At 43.1% G+C, this 22,971-nt stretch overlaps 3 protein-coding genes across 5 annotated transcripts in view; 2 read left to right on the top strand and 1 right to left on the bottom strand.

Annotated features, from left to right (window-relative positions):
* Nucleotides 1-6,359, top strand: part of LOC126527230 (serine/threonine-protein kinase Sgk2-like) — a 24,741-nt gene extending 18,382 nt beyond the window's left edge. The window contains exons 16-17 of the mRNA XM_050174984.3: nt 417-474; nt 4,040-6,359. Of these exons, the coding sequence (XP_050030941.1) occupies nt 417-474; nt 4,040-4,143 (162 nt within the window). The 3' untranslated portion in view covers nt 4,144-6,359. The remainder of the gene's footprint in view (nt 1-416; nt 475-4,039) is intronic.
* On the bottom strand, nt 6,346-13,632 carry Rae1 (ribonucleic acid export 1). Its single transcript, XM_050174985.3, has 9 exons — nt 13,261-13,632; nt 13,062-13,154; nt 12,576-12,662; nt 12,413-12,499; nt 10,998-11,069; nt 9,443-9,550; nt 7,660-7,836; nt 6,996-7,190; nt 6,346-6,499 (listed from the first exon to the last, which is right to left on the bottom strand). Exons 1-9 carry the CDS (start codon nt 13,456-13,458, stop codon nt 6,413-6,415), a joined length of 1,104 nt encoding a protein of 367 aa, XP_050030942.1. The 5' UTR covers nt 13,459-13,632; the 3' UTR covers nt 6,346-6,412.
* Nucleotides 13,633-13,903: 271 nt separating this feature from the next.
* The window catches only part of LOC126527229 (uncharacterized), a 31,842-nt gene continuing 22,774 nt past the window's right edge, over nt 13,904-22,971 (top strand). For 2 of the 3 annotated variants that reach the window (XM_055068615.2, XM_055068616.2), the window contains exons 1-7: nt 13,904-15,440; nt 16,247-16,391; nt 17,197-17,547; nt 19,285-19,349; nt 20,756-20,977; nt 21,609-21,857; nt 22,696-22,853. In XM_055068615.2, the coding sequence (XP_054924590.1) occupies nt 14,183-15,440; nt 16,247-16,391; nt 17,197-17,547; nt 19,285-19,349; nt 20,756-20,977; nt 21,609-21,857; nt 22,696-22,853 (2,448 nt within the window). In that variant the 5' untranslated portion in view covers nt 13,904-14,182. The remainder of the gene's footprint in view (nt 15,441-16,246; nt 16,392-17,196; nt 17,548-19,284; nt 19,350-20,755; nt 20,978-21,608; nt 21,858-22,695; nt 22,854-22,971) is intronic. The other variant, XM_050174981.3, reaches the window with a different exon arrangement.

Here is a 22,971-nt window from a genome sequence, read left to right on the forward strand (position 1 = left end):
TAATTCTATAAATCGCATTTGTTAGAGCATATAAAGCATACAAATTTGATATGATTTTACAGCCTATGTGAAGTTGTCGCAGTGTTCGGGTGTTTTGCAAAAGTCCTACTCGCTAATTAGTGGTACATTTGAGAATGATCTATAACACATCAGTTTTGTCTAGTTCAATTATTTAATAGGTCAGAATCCAGAATTGAGATATCTTTATTTATTGCTGAGTTATAAACTTCGAAACTTGGTACTTTATCATTTTTTTTTATTTCCAGCAATATTTATGTTAAAAATCTTGAAGGCCTAAATGGAGAATATACTTCCCTACAGTCGCTAGATTTGTCTGTGGAGCCTTGCAGGATACTGTCATTGTGTCTGGATGGAGCACACAGCAAACTTTTGTTCCCGCAATTTTTTTGTTGCAGTCGGGAATAATGGACTTGAAGAACATCGATCCGGACTTTGTCAAGGAACCAATACCTGGTAAGCTTTCACATACATCTGTGAAAGAAAATTGAAGCCCCTTTTCTCTTTCTAGTGCTGTCAAGATTGTTGTCATCTTTGATAAGACACCTTCTGTGACAGCTTGTACCTGCAGTCAGTATGACAAATAAGCACCAATTTTCAAAGTCGTATGTTCCAGCGATAGTCTGTTGATAAATTACCAGCTTGCTTTGTTACATGCATATTGTTGGTGCATATTCATGTCTCAAGATTACCATGAATTTTCAGTCAAATTTAGCTCGAATGTTTTGCACAAAAGTTCTAAGGGTGATACATTGCAGCTTTAGTACAGCATTTTTACCTCATGCAAAATCTCTACAGGATGCTACAAGTATGTTCTTGGAAAGGAAAGGTATTTAGCGTGGGGTTTGCCACTGCTACAGCATGGCCAGTGAGTTACATGTCATGGGGCCATCTGGTAGATGGGGAACTAAGCGTATCTGTGATAATAGTGACTATTGTGTCATGCCTAACAATGTCAAAATAGGTGCCTAAAACAAAGTAATGATGCAAGATTTAGTGTCAAAATAAGATACAATTAAACAAGAGCAGATCTCACTTCTTTTTTTTAAGACTCCACCGAATGGCTATGTGGAAACAGCGAATTGGTACATTGAAAGTGGGTGCTCTTGGCACTAATAAGTTAGTCACATTCACTACGCAAGCAACATAAACCTTTCTGTACAAAGATCCATTGCCTTAGTTGTTACCCTTGTGATTTCCAAAAGGCCTCATTGTGTGGGATGATGTACCACTGTGAAATTTATTTAAATCGTCTGAGTTTCTTACAGCATGCACATGTGTGATCAGATGTATGCGAGCCAAGGGTTCTGTGAAAAAAAAAAGATTCTTGGCCACTGAGACTGACTACTTGAAGCCTATGAATGCTCTGCAATGTTTGCAATGCAAAGTCCAAGCTGCAGTTTTCAGTTTTAGGTTACATTCCAAAGAATTGAGGAAACGATGTGTTTTTCGCAGAACCTTTTGTCCGCATACTTTTGGTAATGGGTGTACCTAGATCTAGGTACTATAATATCCCTGAGAGATGTCCCATCACCGAAAGAAAACCCGCGCCTGTTTTTGGCACAATTTGCTATTTTTTTTCCAAAACACTGAAAGATAGGCCACTTCTCGTAATCAGTCGGCCCTGAGAGCGCATCGTCACTGCTGCCACCACCAACAGTGGCTGGCCACAGCAAAAACGGGCTTTGTTAGCTACCGCTGAAGATGAGGGACAGTGCTGACTGGGAAGGACAGTTGCATTGTGTTCAACCCCCTTTGCTGCAATGGTGCCCTTGCCAGAAGCTGGTACCACTGTCAGTGAACAATGCTGATAGGTCATCAGCATCTTGTTTGGCAGTGATAGTGACTGCTCTTTTGAACGTTTTGAGGAACACTGAACAAGGGCTCACAAAGCTTCACAACCTTCGACTGCAGTGTGTGTTTTTTACTTTTCTGGATTATTTCAAGCTCCCGCGTGGTGCTTCCATGGGAATGTGGTCACCAGGACAGGGATTCATTTGATCGTGAGATCCTTTAACTCGGCAGCAAAACAGCAGTCACTGAACTCTAGCATCACCTGCATCTAACACCATTCAGCGAAGTGCATGCCGCGTGCTGAACGCTGGTGCTAGTAATTTTCGCATTCAGTTGCGGTGTGATAAAGAAGGTACAGTGGAAGTGGTAAAAATGGATCGCACATGGAAATGGTACATCTGGTCACTGTAAAGCGGGCAGTTTGTGTTTCCGACGTGTCCTTGGTGGGGTGTCTACTGACATTGCTGCGTCTATTTCACACTGTGATGACTGCATTGTTATCCCAGCTGGAAACTTCCCATTCCACATTCTAAATGATCAAACTGAAATGATTGAAACACCCTTGGAATGCTTTTGGCAATGATAACAGCGTGGTTGAGCGTGAAACGCACGTAAAGACCATCCAGTTTGCCTTACTATCAGGTGCCAGCAGCTGGTTCCAGCCAGTTCCAGCAGTCTGAACAGCCCATCTTTGTGGCATATCTGTCTGGTAGATTGAACAAGTTATCGCACTGCCTGCAGTGAACGCGCCAGCACTAGGCAGTGACTTGAGAATATTTTGTGCCCGTTGCTTGTGGAGTGCTCATTACAAAAAAAGACTTCCAGAAGAAAACGCCGACATAAACTCCAGCAAATAAGACTCGAAGCCCACTAGTGGACTAGAAACTGAGCCATCTGAACGATAAACCTGACTGGTGACTGTTCATATGGCAGACCAGCAGCTGTTCTGACTGGCAGCTGTCCAGCGGTGTCACTTGTCTTCTTCCTGGTGTTGATGCTGACGTGACCACCACAGTGGTTCATTAGCTATATTGTTCCGCTCAAAACAAGGTCGCAGCTTAGACTTCTGGCCACGGTGACCACTTTGCTTTAGGTGCACGTTAAGGAAACCCAGGCAGTCAAAATTATTGAGTGACACCTCTATAGTGTCACTTGTAGCCACAATGTTGCTTTGGGATGTTGAACCTTATGAGTAAATCAGTCATTGTATTTGTATCGTCTGCTAGAGGTCATTTTCTCCCACGTGCTATTACACAAAGACAAAAATACATTGGAAATGCGTGTCATGAAGCAGCTGCTCGACAGTTCGGCTGCAGGTTCATTAACCCTTCATTGACTAGTCTTGCCTACAGGCAACACACCAGAAAAATGTTTTTCCTGCCGAGTTTCAGTACTGAGTGCGGTGTTTCTTGCTAAATGTCTTTGGCCAACACTGAATGACGGGCAGCAAGTGGCAGAGTAAGAAGTTTTATCATAAGGAGCCAACAAACACTGACACCAAGGACAACATAGGGGAAATTACTTGTGCTTAATAAATGAAATAAACGATAAATTAAGGCAAATTAAAGTGGATGAAAAAACAACTTGCCGCAGGTGGGTTCGGTTCCCACCTGCGGCAAGTTGATTTTTCATCCACTTTAATTTCCCTTAATTTATTGAAGGTTGTGGGTTCGTTTCCCACCTGCGGCAAGTTGTTTTTTCATCCACTTTAATTTCCCTTAATTTATCGTTTCTTTATTTCATTTAATTAAGCACAAGTAATTTCCCCTATGTTGTCCTTGGTGTCAGTGTTTGTTGGCTTCTTATGATATGACTAATAAAAATCGGGCACCTCGGTTAACCCCCTTTCATCTCGTTTAGAGTAAGAAGTTTGGCACACATCTCGCTTTCTTTTGAAGGCACATCAGAGGAGACGGAACGCAGCAAGATCTCTGGCTGCAGTGGTGTCAAACACGTGATGTAAAGCAAATGAAATGTACGACTATGGTTCAAATATGACGAGCTGTCTGTACATATTTCAAACAAAGCCACTGGTAGCCTGGTGAAGCCCACTTCCTATTTTCTGCCTGGTGTTTCCCCACTATTGCTGAAAAAATTCCCGCTAAATACTGTATTAATTTTTCTTTTCGGCGATTGTGCTTGCTTTGGATACGTTCTGCACATTTAGATAGAAAATAAGCATTTTTTTTGGGTGCATGTGACGAACGCCGGAATTTTTCGTTTTCAGCTTCCGTCGGCAGGTCTCAAACGCTGAGTGCCAGCGTACAGGATGCAGACACCGCATTCATCGGTTTCTCGTATGCACCTCCGCTGGACATCAACGCGTGCTAAGGCGGAGTGACCCGCACGCAAGACTGCCAAGGAATCATCGCCTCGACGAAAGATTCCTCCTGTTGTGCTTTACAGTGCCTTTCCCTTGCGTTCCATCGCTCTAGCATTGATATTGCTCGTGAATGTGTTGTGCATTGCCCAGTGCCCGCATTTGCTTGACTGCCATGAGAGACTGCTGCTGTTCTTGCAATACTTAACGCTGTAGCTGAGAAGCCGCGTGAAAACAGCCGAGAGTTTGGCAGGCAGTGCCATTGTTTGTCAGTGGTGCTACCTTTTGTGCACTGTCAACAGCGATGTTATCAGCAGCTGATTATTATCGATCCTGCTAGCCCAGATAGTCCCGAGTGCTTTCCTGGCTTTAAGAGCGGCACATTTCGGAAGCCCGTGGAAACGTGCTGCGTCTTTCTGCTGCCGATGCTTTCTTTTTTTAACCGAGTGCGTTAGGTTAGAAAGGCCGTCAAGCTCATTTCTTACGCCTTTCTTCTACCACATTGACGTTCATGTTGTACCCATGTCCCTGTCATACTCAAGGCTTCAAGAAACACAATGTTTCGTCTTCGTTATTCAATTAGAGCAACTGATTGTTCCCATCTAGAAGGGTTTAGAACAAACAAGGCGCGCAGTTGCTTTGTGCATTGCGGAATTTATGCAGATTTGAGAAACACGCAAGCTCGTAATGACGCGATATTATCCAGTGAGAAAAGGCTGTAATATTCTTGCCTTTTCCTCCCCTCTCCCTGTTTTACTTTAGTTCAGTCATACCAGAATTTTTAGACGATTCATTTCGCATTACATCTATCGGAGTACTTCGACGAAGTGTTGAAGTTTCATTTATTCCGCAGAATCTGATTAGCCAGGAGGTGAAGACCTGCCATGTTCCACGTTTGGGAACGCTACCTTTGAAGCTGTGATTACTGCATCAGTCTTAAGGGCACTCTGCCTGGCGGCCTGTACTTTAAGGACCAACGAATTTTACTGAACTGACCAAAATTGTCGGGGACCAACAAAGTCTGCCCTGGCGGCCTGTCTTGTGTACAGCCGTGCTTGGCTAGTGATTAATCTCTTTTAGAGCCTTGGCTAGTCTTCCACACACATCCAGTTTGGTGTTGCATCAGCCGTTGTTGGTGAATGCAAACATGTGAACTTTTCTTAATTTAAGTATTTCTTGTGTGTTTGGAGTGAATCGTTTTACGTTGTGTTCTAGTGGGGGGGTTCGTCCTGACAACCACCTGTATGTGTGGTGGTAACATCTGGGCTCACTTATTTGCCAAGCCTTGGATGTTTGTCTGAAACATGTTACCTAAATTTTGCTGCAGCCTTTGATGATACTGTTAAGCTCCAGCATGACATTGTGCATCTGTGGCCAATTGGAGCATAATGCATGGTTTCAATACGATTTCGTAATCTACCACGGTGATCTTATGTACCGAAAGTGAACTAGGGTCCGTGTCATCTTCGAAGTCGACTGTCTGGAATGACAAACTTGAGATATGAAGGTCTGCAGTTAGCCTTGTTTCATTATGAAATGCAGGTGGGTTCCCCTTTTGGAAGTAATTCACAGGAGTTCATAAAGTAGGTTTGTGCTAACATGTGAAGAAGCTTCAGAGATGTCTGTACCTGTTTGGCTTGGCATGGATTTTTACTCGTTTTCTTTCTTGGTGTACACTTGCAACAGTGCTTGAAGGCGAGTGGGACAAGGCCCAGTCATTAACTCTCAAAATGCGCACACCAATACAGAGAATGACCACCTGCAGTGCATGCTAATTTTAGCCTTTCCAACTTCTCGTGCTTAGTGAAAACGTCTTTCCTTGACTTCACAAATGGAAAAATTTTTGCATGCTAGGCGCTCACCTATTAGTAACCGTGCAATGTTCAATCAACGCAGTCACTTAGCCTTTTATTTCAAGGTGTCATTGCTATGAATCAAACTAGTGCGCACACAGACCTTGTACCATTCTTCTCGTTGCCTCAAATACTGTTTCGAGTTATCAAGATAGTGCGCCGTGTGCCTTACATTCTTATCAGACGTACAGAAAGAGTGCCATATTTGGTTGCAGTGGTGTTTTTGTTGTGCTGTGTGGATATACAAACATTTGTACAGTTCTTTGATACTGCAGAAGAGATATATTATGTACACACACTTATATATAGAAGCTGGCAACTTTTCTGTGTACTTTGTTTTTACGCGATTAAAAGTTTGAATTTGGCCAGCACGATTTTGTCCACTTGGACAGTTTATTTGAGTCTTTACATTTTGTGACGAAGGAATTCACTTCTTGGCCCTTGGCTTGAGTTCCTCGAAGCAGGAATGCAGGAAAATATAGTTCTTCTTCTGAGGGTTGTGAAACTCGTAGCCCTAGAAAGGAGACATGTAAACATCTGTATTATGGCTTGCACAGTCTTAAGACGGGCCCACGCTTAACTGCTGTCATGCACTTAGTCGGGTCACTTTGTTTACGCTAATGGCAAAACAAATTGCATTGCAACTACCATCGGACGAATTAGGTGTAAATGTTTGATTGGTTTAGAGTTTTGTGGATCACTTATGCGAAGAGGATTGCCTGACGAGAAAAAGAAATTTTAACGGTCCCTTTGAAGTAGTCTTAAAGAGACCCCGAAACACTTTTCTATTGCAGAATGGCTTCCCTATATTCTGAGAATATTGTGCTGGAAAAATTTCCGAAGTCCTTCAAGTACAGGTGGAGCTCGACGTAATTACCAAGGCTCAACTGTACTTCCTTATAACCAACATAGCCAAAATGAAATTTCATTGCACTTGGCCTTTAAGGCCAGCTGAAAATTAAAACTGCAATAAAATGGCATGTTATATCAGCCACGCGACAAGAACTGACCTTTGACCAGTCATAGCTGACTGCATAGGCAAATATTTCGCCACGAGCATTGAAGCAGCAACGGGTGATCGGCTGTTCCATCTGTTCAGATGTCTTCAGCTTGGTGCGGGCATCCTTGTCCCAGAAGCTGAATTTGCCGTCTGAGCCTACCGTTGCTAACGTCATGTGAACAGGGTGAAATGCAATGTCATTGACCTGTTAAAGCAAATGAAAGAGAAAATATAAAAATTATGCATACCCCGCACACTGTGAGCATCGACGTCACACAAAGCATTTTGCGGGTAGCTGGCTATTCAACAATGTTTGTGTTAATTAATGCAAAGCATTGCCAAATGGACCAACATGTTTTGTTTTTGTAAGGTGAGCAAGTGTGCTGACAGCAGTAAGGCCACAATGATATGACAGTGATGGCATAACGACCAATTTATCGTACCCGAGCAAAAAAAAAAAAAAAAAAATGTTGCGACCCGTTTGGTTATGACCTGAGCCAATTCAGAAGGCGCTGCAATATGAGAGAACTGGCCCCCTGATTGACACCTTCAATAGTATATATACTACTGCTCTTGTACAACAATACCAAGGTGAAATTTCATTGCAGTTAGTCCTTAACTACCCGTTCGGGCCACATCTAAAAAAAAACCTAATAAATGTACTGCAGACTTACCGCGAAAATCTCCTGAAAGCCGTTTGTTGTGCCATTGGCACGGTGACACTTGAATGTGAAGTTGTCCTTGGGGTTCTGGGGATTCACATACTGGATGGCCACGCGTCCTTCGACGCTTCCAAGGGCAAAGCCATTCGGCTGTGCCTTTTTGTCTTGAAATATGGACACACACCGATGCTGCAAAGAAAGACAAAATACATGTGGTATTAATGAGTCATCCATTAATGAGGGACGGGGTATAGAATGTGTATACATATGTACAACTCAATAAACCAAATCAACATCATTAGCAACAGACGCCTTAACATTTGTACTGAAGGGGGGAAAAGATGTGTATTGTTCAGACTTGTGGACAGGGTCTGCTGCCACTCTTGTAATGCACAATGGTCACCAGAGTTGAGCTTCAATTAACATGGCAACTGGTAAACTCCTTGGAAATTTGGTACAATTTGGATGTGACCGGATTTGGGTGTAACTGAAGCTCATTATGATGGAACAATACAAGCAAAAGACGCTTTGTAATAACAAAGTCAAATCTTGATTTAATGAAACCCTGCAAAATTTTCCATTTAAGGAAGTGCTTTCGATTCCTCGACACATATACATAGAGCCCAACACATTGAAAACCATGAAGCAACAAAGTGAACTCCATGTCTCACCCGATGTAATGAAGTATTTTTGGGGAAAAAAAATGTTGATAAAATATGAGTATCCCAGGTTTCAGTTCAGGTGCTGGACACCATTGCCTGGTGAAGGTTTGCCACTCCCATAAGAGAACACAGGATGCGCTCTACAAGTTCACTGTCTACAATAAGTGCGAATGCAGGCAATAATTGGATGCTTTTCTGCTTGAATAAATATTATGCTATTCACATCAGTGCTATTGACTTAACGGACCTCTAAATTTCACAAAAACGTTGGTATCGAGTCCCATTGACTTGTCCATGTTCACACTGCGGCAACAATTATCAGTTACTGCGTGTGATGACCCACCGGTGGGTCACTTGTCAAATTCCTCTGGTGCGTCGAGACCCACCAGTGAATCACCAGAGAGTTGTACTCCTTTGAAACCTCTCCAAGCTGCAGAGGGATGACGCCATGACGCGTCAAATCAGAAGCAACGAGAATTTTTCCTATCCTTTAATTGCTAGCAAAGATGTCAGTTGCACACTGCAGTAATGCCCTGCAATGTTGCACAGGAGGAATAACTTCCGTCACCCGCTCATGAGCCATGCTGCAGTGAACATACTAATTGTACTTGATTTTCACTATGAAATTAGTTTGGTGTAATTAGATGAGTAGTGATAAATGAGTTCATATATAGCACCAAAAGGCAACACAACTTCAGAATTATGCACTAATGCACCACAGAACAGCTGCTAATGTTCAACATTTTCTTTAGTTTACATTTTGCACCCATGTGCACGAGGACTAACACATGCCTGAATAGATGTACACTCGCCAACTGAAAAAATTCAAAATGCAGATTGACGTTTCGGCGCCCAATACAGGTGCCTTGCAAATATACGGGTGAACAAGCCACCCGTATTGGGCACCGAAACATCAATCTGTGTTTTGAATTTTTTTCAGTTGGGTGAACAAGGCACCCGTAATGGGTGCCGGAAAGTCAATCTGTGTTTCGAATTTTTTCAGTTGGCGAGTGTACGTGTATTCAGGCATGTTCTTTCCTCGCCAGATGAGTTTTCGTCAAACCCTAGACAGGACTAACACAATACTGTACTACAGAGTGCCTGAAAATATAAGTATACAGTCTTATACAAACCTGGTACTTGAGTGGCGATTCAATCTTCTTGTACTCTTGGGGCTGGCCCTCGAGCTGGTAGATGATGATGTGCCTGCCTGCCGTGCTGACGACGGCCATGGGGTACACCTGCATATAAATTCAGGCTCTCAGATTAGAGGATGTTGAGAAACAAGCCTGAAACTGGGTGGGCAAAGCTTGTCTGGTCAAGGATACATGAAAATATGGACCCTGACTTACATAAGACAATAGAAGACAGAAAGAAAAAGGGATTATGTTTCAGCTCTACGAGAGCCTTGCTCAAAGTCATCACAAATGTCATTCCTTCTTTCTTTCATTTTATGTTCTATTAATGTTCTTATGAGGTCAGTGTTTGGGGGGAGTTGTAACTGTGCTGCGAGAATTCCGAAGGCTGTCAAGCAGCACTTCGGTTTCACTGCACTGTCGCCGCTGAGCTAGAAACAGAAAAACCTATTTTCTAGCACGGCAAGGTAATGCTGTACGTGGCTAAGACTAACCAATTGATTCACTCGGTTTAATATCCCCAAATTTGGCAACACTGGGGCTGTAACAGATACTGTAGTGAACAGCTACAAATTTGACTGGTGTTTGACTAGTGGTTTTGAAAGTCACGCACGCCAGCACTTTTGCATTTTTGCACTTTTCAGAATGTGGCGAATGCAGCAGCCAGGAATAAAGCCCACTATTGCTGTTGCTCAGCAACAGGATGCCATAGATGTGGAGCCAGTGTGGCTGGTACGGCTGAGTTCACTCTGCACCAGTGGCAATCTCGTGTCATATAGTTGCCAGAGAGACAAATGTCCTTGAGTGAGATTTACCAGAGAGACAAGCTACACAGTCACAAATGCCACCGAAAACGAATGGCATAGAAACCAAGACAAAGAAGCGGTGGGTTGGGATTCTGGCAACTACATGTGCTACAACAACACCACTCCAACTTTTTCTTTAGTTTTACGAGTGTCTCCCCTAAGGGCCCAGTGGAGAACATAGCACCGGTCAAATACTTTGCATGGCAAGTTGTACAGCCAGAATGTCAGCAAGGGCTATCGCCTTTGAAAACTTCAGAACCAATCAACCACGCTTTCTGGAGCAGATTAACATAATGGCTACACAGCTAGAATATCCACAAAGGCTAGTGCCTTTGTAAACTGCCGATACAATCTCGCTTGCTAGCTTCCTGGAGTAGGCCAATTTAATCATACTATACTAACTTATTTATTATCATTTTTTTTTTGCACCCCATAAGTGGTTCAACCGGTGCTCTGCCTACTTCATACCAGGATCAGCCGGTCATAAACGGGAGATGATAAGAAAAGAAGGGGATTGAGCAATGAGAAAGTCGCCTTGCTTTGTGTCAGTGCGTCTTTTCGAGCTCTCGAATATGAATCCGTACGATATACCTATACTTCTCTTCCTCCGGCAACCATTTATCAATCGTCTTCTGTGCTTTTAATAAAGTATTCAAATTTATCCAAGTGCACCAGTACAGAAGACTGAAATTTGCAGAAGAGCACCTCTCAAGCGCCAAGGCCAATAGTCTCACTAGCATACTCACAACATCAGCACAGTAGCAGCGTTCCGGAAGGTTGATGGTGAGCATTGGCGTCGGTGTCCTGGTGTCCCAAAACTGCAAGGAAAGAGGGGTAAGGTATAACTTATCACTTGCACACCTTACAATCTGTTAACCACACAAGGCAGCTAAAGGACGTCATTCTGTATAATGAAAACAACAGCCAACTGTTAAGAAGCACGTGAGAAATAAGCAAATAAAAATGGCAGTTCTCCATCTCAGCGATGTTGAACCATTCTTCAACAGAGGGACAGTGGTGAAAATGAAGCCGAATCAATGTACAGAACAAGGTTGTTTCTGAGTGCTTTTTCTCATGCAAATAAATGTTCTCAGTCACTTTCAGAAATTTTTAAATGCTGTGCAGAGGCTATGTACACAAATTTGTTTTTGCTAAATTCTTATGGGTTGTACTGGGGCATGACTGACATGCAGGGATGTATGCGTGTCAAAGCAAAGTAAACACATGGATGCTGTCAGCTTGAAAAATCATTTCTTAGGGTTCTGTTCAAAACAAGACTAATAGAAAGTTTCTGTGTATTTGTATACATATCACCACTCGTGATAATACTGGGTAACCGGAGACATGAGGAGGTTCATAATTATTTCAGTAATTCTGCCACTGAACATTCATTTGCTTCAACATGCAAGCAGCTGGCTGTTCACCAATTTCATATGGTGCTTCTGTGCGGTATATTCAAAAACAATGCCTGGCAACATATTCTAAAACGTGCCCTATAAGGAAAGGTGGCACTAGTGTCTGTGTTGGTCCCTCAACCAGTGCTCCAACCAGCATGGAATCAGTGGGAAGTATCAGCTCAAGCAGCTGGCAACTTACTGGATGGTGTGATTACGGCTGTATAAGTGCCTTTTTTAACTATCAACACACTACAGCAAAGTACTAAAACAGTCTATATCATGCGCTTTGCACAAAATTGATCAGTATAAATGTTACACATGCTTTTTTGTAAATCACAGCAAGGTTGCGTAATTTTCCCTGTAAAGTCTGATCCCCTGCCCACTACTGACTTCAATGCCACGGCACATGCACGAGATCACTGCATGAAAGAGTGTGCCATATATCAAGATAGAAAATATGGCACAATGTCGTGGCAGCAATGTAAAACTGCCAAGTGAGGTCAGCCGAAGAAATGTTAACTTGCAGAGCCGGAGAACTGGATCTGCTTCACATCATGAAGTCAACAAATGTTACGAAGAGGCCTGTACTACTTCCCAGCATTGCCATTGTGGTCAAACATTTGCAATGCCAGTTTTCCCTTTATAGACTATGAACGAAACTACGTGCTTTGCAATCTCAGTAATGTTTTCTCACGACCAGTACCGAGTTTCACAGATTGGTGCGGTGTCGCAGCAGCTTGTGCAATCTGCCTAATCACTCTCACCTTCAGGGTCTTATCCCAGCTTCCTGTCATGATGCAGCTGTAATTCGGGGCTTTCACCCAATGTACTGTTTTCACTGGTGCATCGTGCTGCAAGAGAGTTCACACTTGTCAACACCCATCCGCACAGCACATTCAATTTGTTGCACATAAAACATGTACAGACCTGTGCTATAGACATGGCTTGATTGCTGTTCAGATCCCACATCTTGACAGTTTTGTCACAAGAGGCAGAGAACACCTTGCTTCCATCCTGAAAGAATGGCAATATAGAGGATGAGGGCGAGTGCTCGCGCGTGTCACCCGTTCGCGTATAAATAATACTGGTGTCACGCTGCATTTTCGATAGCGATCGAGCACGATTGAGACCGAATTTCTCAATCGCGATTGGCCAATTTGCGCAAGTCAATCGCGGTCGAGATATTCGAAACCGACTGGACTCGATCGCGATCGAAAGAGCCCTTGTGCTCCGCGGTAAAGCAACTTAATGGTAACCTTTCAGTTGCACCAAAACGTACTTGCGTATAAAGGGCAAGTACACAGCTGTGCGCACGGTTGTCCCTATGATTTATTTGTGCTTTTGCGACTTTATGACTGCCTGCCGGAACGCCAACCTCTGCACCACCAAAGGAGAGACGAGTTCATGGCTTACGTCGCTCCAAGCTACGTCGAGAATGGGACCCTGATGCGTCTGTTGCGCTTTGGGAATGGTCTGCCCCGTGCTCTGCACCTCCCAACACCTGATCTGTTGTATTGTAAGAAAATAACACACGTTAGGACACATCGCACGTAGCCAAAGCGCTCGTTTTGATGCGAGCGAGAGACTCGAGGATGTAGAGTGAAGTATGCACCTGGTTATCCCAGCTCCCAGCAACGAGAAAGTTCTGAGGCAGGGATGCCGGACTGAACGCCATGCTACTGATGGAGTCCTCCGGCGGCGAGACTACTTCGAAGTCCTTCATTGGATTATGCGTGCCGGTGGCCGCCGCTCCGGAAAACATGCCCACCCCGCCGCCGAAGTTTACTGACGTGTTCGTCGACCCAAACATGCCTCACAAAGTGGCGGCGATTTGGCTTACGATAAAGCAGGGCTATCGTAAGCGAGATTATCAGCTCGCGTTACAAATTCCGTTCGGGGATCTCGCTTTGACAGCAAAAATTCTCGAACCGCTTCAACACACAGCGTTGGAGAGCGCCATGTTGCCGAAGCAATAAATACACATGTAAACACGGTGATGTCCGTGTAGGTGCGGCTTGTGCTATAAAACAGCAAGGGATAGAATTTGCGCATTGCATTTGTCACGTGCGATTTCTGGTATGGTCATCATTTAAGAAATTTATCTGTGAAAAAAAAAATGGACGGTTATTGTGAGTTTGCTAAGTGCATATGTTAACCAAGGCTAACGTTGTTTGATTCTCACAAAAACGAAAGGCAGCACGTCAGCAGCGCACTCAAGTGCTTTCATCAGCTGGTGCTGGCGGGAAGTGTTTTCGCGGGAAAGTTGGTGGAGGAAGCGCTTTTATCGGTCATGCGGTCTTTGAGCCATTGTTAACTTCGCGAGTATACATACTTTTGCGCAAATTTCACTGGCCACTGGAGGAGTGTGAAACCTTCAGTGATTTGCCGCGGATATTGCGTGACTATGCGTTATAATTTGCACCAATTGCCAGTTAGAGAGAATGAACGTTGAAGTCAGCAACTGCTGCGCTGCGTGTGCTTTAGGTTAGACAGGTGTGTGAAACCTTTTCTTAAGGACATTGCTTCACGTGAGGATGGATTCGTTTTTCAGTCAACCTGAACAGGCTTCCGATCAGTCTCTGTTCTCGCAAAAAACGGACACGATCTCCGAAACGTACTCTACATGCTCGCCAGCGGATACACCATCCGTCGGAGATGGTGCGCAAAAGCTCCCACATTCCAGTCAAGCTTCTCAGTGCCTGAGTGACGGAACTCCAGGTGAACGCCTCCAGGTAATCCCTGAAACAGAAGAGTTGTCTCCTCAAGACGACGGATTAACGGGATCATGCCCTCCGGGAAGCCCCCAAAATAAAGCTCCGGGCAGCACAACCGATGTTCGAAAAGACTTCGCTACCGACAGTAAACCGGCTGACAGCTCTTGCGCCCAGAACGTGCCAACGGATGACTGGCAGAGTCCTGATATAAATGATGGTAATTCAGGTCTGAAGACCCGAGACTCGGGTATCGGTTCCGAACAGCGAAGCAGTACCCTGCTCGACGGTGGTATATCCAATCACAGCGTCCAACTGCCTGCCGGAGTGCAAGGCGAGAGCACGCATCGGAGGATTCGATTACTGGACGATTCGGATGACGATTCGACGAGTGACTTGAAACTCCCCGAGTCGAAGTCTGCTACCGACGCCGAACAGCGAGACAGTACCGTCCCAGATGGCGACGCGTCGAATCTCAAAAACGGCCTTGAAGTACCACCTAGTGCACTGGGGGGCTATAACGCGAACAAGCCGAGGAGAATTCGATTACTCGACGACTCGGACGACGATTCGACAAGTGACCTAAAACTCTCAGAGTCGAAGTCTGATGCCGACGCCGAACGACGGGATAGTGCCGTCCCTGATGACGCGCCCAGCCTCAATGGCAGCCTCGAAGTACCTGCACCCAGTGCACTGGGGGGTGACAGCGCGAATAAACCGAGGAGGCTTCGATTGCTCGACGACTCGGACGACGATTCCACGAGCGAGCCAATATCACGGGGCGTCGAACTTGCGTCGAATTCGGACGCGGTGCGCGGGGGTGACAGTGGAACAGAACATTCCCGTTCACCCGTGCGCCGCCGCATCTGTGACAGTTCCGACGATGAAATGGTGGACGACGTCGCTGGAGACTCAACTCGTGCTCTTGGCGATGAAAATTCGTGCGGTCCTTGGGTACCTGATGAAGACGGCGAGTCCGCCGGCAACGTCACAAAGAAGGAGCGAACAGGTCGAAAGTCGGCCAAGAAAGCAATGGAGGAACTTAAGCAAATATACAGCACGAGCCAAAGAATGGCACGCGGTGAGAGAGCTCTTGCCTTTTCTCTATTTGGTATAGCATTTCCTTCGGCATGAAAGTGAGATGCCTTTACTTGTGAACTATGTATGGTGCTTTAGTGAACGATAAGCAGGAGCGCATTGTCTCCAGGTGGAATCTAGAAACTGCCTTTGCAAAAACTGAGTGCTTACTGAAAAACTTTTCTGAAGAGCAGAAGTTAAAAATGACCACCACACAAACTCTTTTTGTACTTGTCTTGAAGCAAGATGTCTCCTTTAACTGTAGACATGCTATGTTATTTGTTCTTAATTAACTTTCCCAAATTTTCAATATCAAATCAAATATCAAAGTGTATTTGCTTTATACTTGAAATAGAGATATTCGATACTGTACCGCAATATCACTCGTACAGTGCTACCATCTTTTTCGTAATTGTACATGCTTTTCTTTGCTATTCATTGTTTCTGTTTTGTTTTTATGCGTTCATGGCAGCTCATTGGGGTGACATCTACTGATGCAGTCTGCGTAGTTTGTAGTCAGATGTGTACGAGTACACATGTACATGCATACACTATTAGCTTTTGAACTAGGCACAAAAATGTTGTGATTGCTGTTATACTTGTTCATCCTACATGTCTTCAAGATGAAGTAGGTAGTCCGTATGTAAATAAAATGTAGATATTCGTGCACCATTATTTTCTATGCATGTTTATGAGCTCCAACATGTGTCTAGAGGTGTGTTCTGTTTCAACTTAGGAGGCAGCATTTTTTTTTTTTTTTTCTAACTGTGTTCTAACTAGCTTCTATGCTGTTTGCGGTTTACATTGCAGAAAGACGAATGTCACTGCCTTATCACGAGCCAGAGAGGCTGAGCTTGAAGGATTTTCTGCAGCAGAGACGGAGTGCTGGATCAGAATCAAACTCGGCCTGCAAGAAGGAAGAAGAAACCGCCATGGCCACACTTCCAAGTTCAAGGTATGCCTCCTTTCAACCAGTATACATCCTTCTACCTTAATTCGTAAGAGTATGGAACTTGGAAAGTTCATGCGAATGGTAGAATACTACTGTTGGTGCCTGAGGGTGTTTAGTGAAATGTAGAGTTTCTGGAAGCTTAAATTTGCGTTGCAGTGCCAAAGACAAAGTATTGTGGGCATTTTTCTGCTTCTTTGTGAATACCTGAATGCTGCCTGTATGTTGTCGCACGTAATAGTCCGCCGGCCCTTTTGTCTTTGTGCTGCATCATGGTTCATATTGTCACATATTGTCAAATATGACACATATTGTCAGCATAAATTTAAACACAAACAAGTCAGAAACCACTAGAATGTATTGTTGCATTTCCAGGTTCTCCTGCATTTGTAACAGCAGCTTAATTCAGGCTTCAAAACCCGTGCTTTGTGGGACTACACTACGCTTACAAACCAACTACAGAACATTTGCAGGTTGCACTCCATGGTATAACAGCTGTTCTGAACAGATTTCTTTCTGTTCACATTTCATGTGCTGATGGCACAACTTCAGTCCAATTTAGACGGAGCACACCATGCTCTTCGGACTGCAGTCACACCCATCCCAGCAGATATGTTGGTGAATAACATACTCATTTGCTTGTGCACAAGCAATGTTGTGGTTGCGGAACTACAACTGGTTGCAGAAGATAAACTGCAATTTTTTCGCTCATACCGTGCTTTATTTATTTTTTTCTGGAGATGTAGCTGAAGATGTAGTGTTGTATCTGTGACATTTTTGGGGCACTTGCTTTTTTTCTTCTCGATGCTAGCAGCACAGACCCCCTGCTTGATGACTTGCCTGCTGTTCTCACTACACCCAATGGCGTGGGTGATCAGGAATGTGCTGAGGAACCTGCGATGACAGAGGCAACGCCTTCCGAAAAACAGCCAGCTGAGACCAGCCTTTCATCGAATGGCGTTGAAAGAATAGAGATGCAACATTTATCTGCTAGACGTCGGCGGAATTTGGAAGCCATTGCAGCTGGCATAGTTCCTCGTCTCAGTAAGGAGCCTGTGATCCTTCTGGAAGACGATAATGGTGACCACTGCGAAGGTGTGGACCATTTGCTGAAGCGGTTGGTGAAGCATACCAAGGTGGATGACCCTAAGAAAAAGAAAGAGTGAGTTCCATGTCTGAGAAACGAAATTGGAGAAGCAGTTTCTTGAAAATCTCAAATACAGTCAAACCTCGATATAGTAAATATGGATATAACAAATTATGTATTGGATATAATGAAGGAAAACTTTAAACTGTTCTCGTTGATAGAAGCAATTTGCTGTACTTTTAACAGACCATTGTTAGCTGTAGCATGCTTATGGAGTGTTTCAAAAGTAGTAATGAGTTTCAGAATGTTTCAGAACAGCTTATAACAACAAATTCAACAACACATAACAAATATATGCTTATAATCAAGATATTTTTGTATCAGATGTCACTTTGCTATAGTGAAGCTCAGCTGTATTTCAGAATTGTGCCTGTACAATTGGAGTTGTATGACGTGCGATGGAGATGTGAGTGTGTGAAACAGGTGAAAATGTTCTAAGCCTGTAGCTGACATTGCATTAAAAGTGGTGATGAAAAACTATTCGGTAAATTGACCATCAATTGTATCGATAGTTTCTTTCAACTTTCGGTAGTACTATCGATAGTATTACAATAGTATGCTAAGGCTTGCTGTTGATAGCACTGTTGGTAGCTTTGAAATTGTTCACTGGCAATGCCCGAAAATATTGACATAACTGACTGTCAGTAACATTCAGTTCAATCATTCTTGCGACGCTTTCTTGGCAAATTTAATTCAATTATTTCCCTGTTGTCAAAATCTCAAATACAGCTATCCCTGGTACATTCATACTCGTAACTAGTCGTAATGTAATAAAAATTTATTGTACCGCAGTTACACATATTTATGTTGGCTTTTCATTCTCACTGAGCAGTTATACATGCAATCTAGTTGTGTCTCCTCCAGGTGTTCTGGTGGAGGAACGAGAGCATGTTTCATTTCATTTTATTTCTTCAACTTTGTCTGCTCCTCCTGTTTTAATTTATCTGCCCAGTGACTAAGAACATGTGCTTTGTTTGATGCTTGGTTGCTTACAAATCCCTTACCGATGACAAATAAAAGCTGGTATGCAGGCGCAACAATTTCTGTGCCACATTGAACATTAACTTCCAAGAATTTTGCTAAGAGAACCCTGCGAAATAGTTCTGAAAAGCCTGAGGTGCAAGTATTTGTACATCTTCAACACAGATGGCACAGAATCACTTGACGGTTCTGTAACGACAGTAGTTGAAAGATTGGTTGCTTTATATATTTTTCTGAATGGAGTTGAAGCTTATGCAAGTGTTCTTTAAAAATTTTTATCTGGATATGTAGCCATACTTTGTGTTTTCTTATTTTTCTCTCATGATTAAAAGCCCACTAATTGCAGCATTAAACTACCATAAAATCGTGGTCTAAAAGCCAAGCTTCCAATGTTTAGTAAACATTTTGCATGGCTAACACGCAGAATGATTTATTTTCCCTGACTTCACAAAAAACACGGGAGTACTGTTTGAAGTCAACACCATGAACACATAGTATATGTGCATACATTTAGTGAAATTTCTATTTTTTCTTGTATTAGAGTAATGGTTTATTCATTTATGTGAAGCTTCTTTTGCCCTTGTCATTATAACCAGTACAACTAAAGAATGAAATCTGCTTGCTCATGGTCAAGGTACAGTGTTGAATTCAAGAGCTAAATTACTAAGGAATGTAACGCAGTACACTATGAAAGTAAAATGGTAGGCTTAGCTTGTAAACTTGCAATGAAAATTTCGCACATAGCAATTACTGTATGTTGTCTAATTTCAGGTCCATCAAAACAAGTGCCATTGTAGTGCCTGGAGTTATAGAAGAGTGCTCGATTTCGGAAAAACGTTCGTATCTGGCTTTTCCCATTTCATTTATTGTTCGAAAACAGGGGTAGCCAAGGGATGTGTTCACTAGAAGTGAGGAAAGTGTAGCTTTGCCGAGTTGCTGTGTTACGGGTTTATAATGCGTCTGCTCGCCAATGTGCATTGTTTATAGCAAGTCGACAAGTAGGAAAGTTGGTCATGTAGACATCATGCACATTACATAACATCTAACTGCACGTTGCACGTCTGCGTGCACATGTCGGGCACATTGCACAATTTCGGGTAAAGGAGAGCTTAAAGTGGTATGGAAAAACAGTTGGAAAAGCTGACAAGAAAGATTCTCATCGCTATTCTGAAACATCCTGAAACTCATTACTACTTCTGAAACACCCAGTGTGGTGGCTTAGTGGCTATGGCGTTGTGCTGCTGTTCGCAAGGCCACAAGATTAAATCAAGGCCGCAGCGGCCGCATTTTGATGGGGGCAAAATGCAAGAACATCCATGTACCGTGCATTGAGTCGTTAAAGAACCCCAAGGAGTTAAAATCAATTCAGTCCCCCACTACGGTGTGCCTCATAGCCAGATGGTGGTTTAAACCCTGGAATTTAATTTTGTTGCTTCCGAGGCACTGCACAAACCTGCTACAGCTAGTAATGTTCTTGTTAAAAACACAGCATTTTCACGATGACGGGACAGTGCCCACAGAAGAAAATGACAGTGGTTAACAGACATGGACCTGTGTTCACAAAATTTTTCTTGCGCGAAGGCTGTCTATGACTAGCCATTGACACACACTACAATGGTCTTGTTATCACGCCGATTTTTGCCCAGACTGGCAAGCACCCATGCACCAGCCATTGAAAAAGCACTTTTATGTAAGAGAACTTGTGTGAACACAAGCCAGTGCTTTTTACTCATGCACAAAGAATAGAGGATATGATATGGCTTAGTGCAAGCTGATAGGCTAGTTTGCTAGACGTCTTTTGGGCTGTAGCACAGAATAGATGATCGTTGTGTATGTCTCTGTGTTCCTTTGTGCTGTAGTTCAAAGAGATCAGGTTCATCAACTATTGCTAAGTATTTTCAGACAACAATTGGGGTGCCATGTCACATTTCTGAATGGCCAATAGTTGCTTTTAGTGTTGTCAGCTGACGACTGTTTCAGTACATCATGCTGCAACCTGTGACTGAAGTTATACCATTGCAAAATTGTGATGTTCCTGTTGAGCTGTCTGCTCTCTTGATGTTAGAGTGAGAATGTTGTTGATGCAAGCATAAACTTAAATTCCAGTGCAAAACAGAGCATGCATATTTAATTTAGGAGCCTGATCTAGGTACCGTGAAAACATGTTTAAAATACAAACAAGAGTAAAAACAAAAGAAAGCAGAATGTGAATTAAACCTAATGCGCAATCCTTTTCTTTCAGTGGTAAGCCAACGCTCACTCTTAAAGGAAAAACTGTTGAGTAAAGTTCGACAACAACGCAACCGTTCACGAGAGCAACGTTATCTGCAACACTGCCTGGACAATGAAGAACTCCCACCGGATGCCGTTCGGCCGGATGACGCACCGAAGTCTCCGTTGGCGCTCGCTGATGAATTTGAAGAAGAAGAAAATGACTTTTCTGATGCTAATGACACGTCATCTGGTTTGTGTGATTTCATTTCTTTCATATTGTAGTCTTTTTGTTTTTATTTAAGCTACAACTGACCTCTCATGGCTTTTAGAATCTTCTTTTCATTGGTAGAATGGGCTCATGACCTTAAGTAATGTATTCCTGGTACTATGGCGATCTTCATGCTCCCATCATAAAGCGAATCCAATGTAATATACACTCTTTTGATCTGAAAGCATTTGATGAGAGGTCACAGTTTTAATTGTCGGCTGCGGTAGTGCCATTTTGAAGAGTCTGGAATGCAAAAAACTGTCATGGTCCTAGATTTAGATGCTTGTTAGAAGAGCCGCATGTGGTCAAAAACTAAATCAGGAGCCCCCCCCCCTTCTCTATAGTGTCTCTTGTAGCTTACATGTTGCATTCTGATGTTAAAAACTCCACAATTTGATTTGACTTGACAAATTGTTAGGTATTTGAAACTTGCTCCAGTGCTGATCTTGTAAGTTGAGGTGATTCTAGTTGTGGGATCAAGACATAGCAGCCTTGGAGGGCACCATTGACATTTGTCGCAGCTCAAATGAAGCTTTGGGTTATACAATTGATTTGCTGTCTAATTTTGTCATTTACAGTGTTCGCAGTTGAGCATTGTACTTTCATTCAACAGGTGGTGAAGAAGAAGATGATAAAAACTCGGACGACGAGGATGTGGTTCTCAAACACAAAAAGCGAACAAAGAGAATAAACCCGCTTTCCGACGATGAAGATCAAGAAGACGCAGAAGATACCAAAAAGACTTCTGCCGGAAATGCTGAAGATGAAGATGATGACTCCATTGGCGAGCTCCACCTCGAGATGCCCGCTTTTCTTGACGCAGAGGATAACGTTGACCAGCCAGCAACGGGCGATGAGGATTGTGAGCTTCCAGTTTAATTTCTTCCGTTGCATTCCGCACTTGACACTTTCAGCGAGTTTGCATGTTGGAACATTATTACCTTCAGAGTTTTTGCCCATCCATCTTATAAGCCAACTAGTGAGTCGAAACCTGCGGAAACAGATTATATTTCTATAGCCTTAAAGGTAACAGCAAAAGAATGTTACATGACTGATCTTGTTTACAGTTTTGTGCCAACGGGGTTTATTGAAGACGGCTTCAAATCAACAAGCCTTGCTTTCTATCTACGAGTCATTTTACACCTTGTATACATTTGCAGAGCGATGTATACCTCTTTGAACATCATAAGGGTATGCTGGCAGGCTAGTTGCTTTGACGTAATTATGTATCTTGCACAGCATATGTGAACAACAGTCCGGTGTTCTCATTTCACCTGTTGTCCATATGCGCTGTATAAGTATGTAATCTATGAAAATCAGTGTAACTCAAGAAAAAGCACTTTCGTGCAGTTATATAGTTATAGATTAGGAAGTTTCATATAATCAATGTTTTATTGTAATAACTTCAAAACAACTGTAGGCCAACTACAGTGTCAGTCATGTGATTTCATTACACTTCCTCTGCTGAATCATCATAATCAACTTTAAGGCTAATACGGATACCTTATATTTGGTGTTGCGCATGCCTGTACAGAGAAAAAGAAATTTTTTTCCCTTACCTTCATTTAACCCATAGAGGACAAAATTGGCAAGACAGGAATATACTTTTAGATTTAAACCGTGTGGGAACCCATTGCCTCTGCCTCTTTGCATGCCTGACTTGTTGAACATTTCCTCACATATTTGTATTCACATTTAAGGTATGGAAAGCTTCTTGGATTCCTCACAAGTGGCAAACAGTGACAAGAATTCGCAAACACCCCTGATTCGGAAAAGCAGTGCTGTGCACTGTTTTCAGCCTGATGAAACGGAGCTGTTCAGCCCTCTTACGGGTCTTCCACGGACACAGTCAAAAACTGTGAGTATTTTCATGAGCTACTTACAACTGTCATTCACTTGCTTTTAGTTTTGTAGTTGTGTTTTGTTATTGTGTCATCATCATGGATGTTGTTTCATCATTACAGTGTTGTCGTTGT

This window comes from Dermacentor andersoni, chromosome 9 (assembly GCF_023375885.2).
Source record: "Dermacentor andersoni chromosome 9, qqDerAnde1_hic_scaffold, whole genome shotgun sequence".
NCBI classification, from domain to species: Eukaryota; Metazoa; Arthropoda; class Arachnida; order Ixodida; family Ixodidae; genus Dermacentor; species Dermacentor andersoni.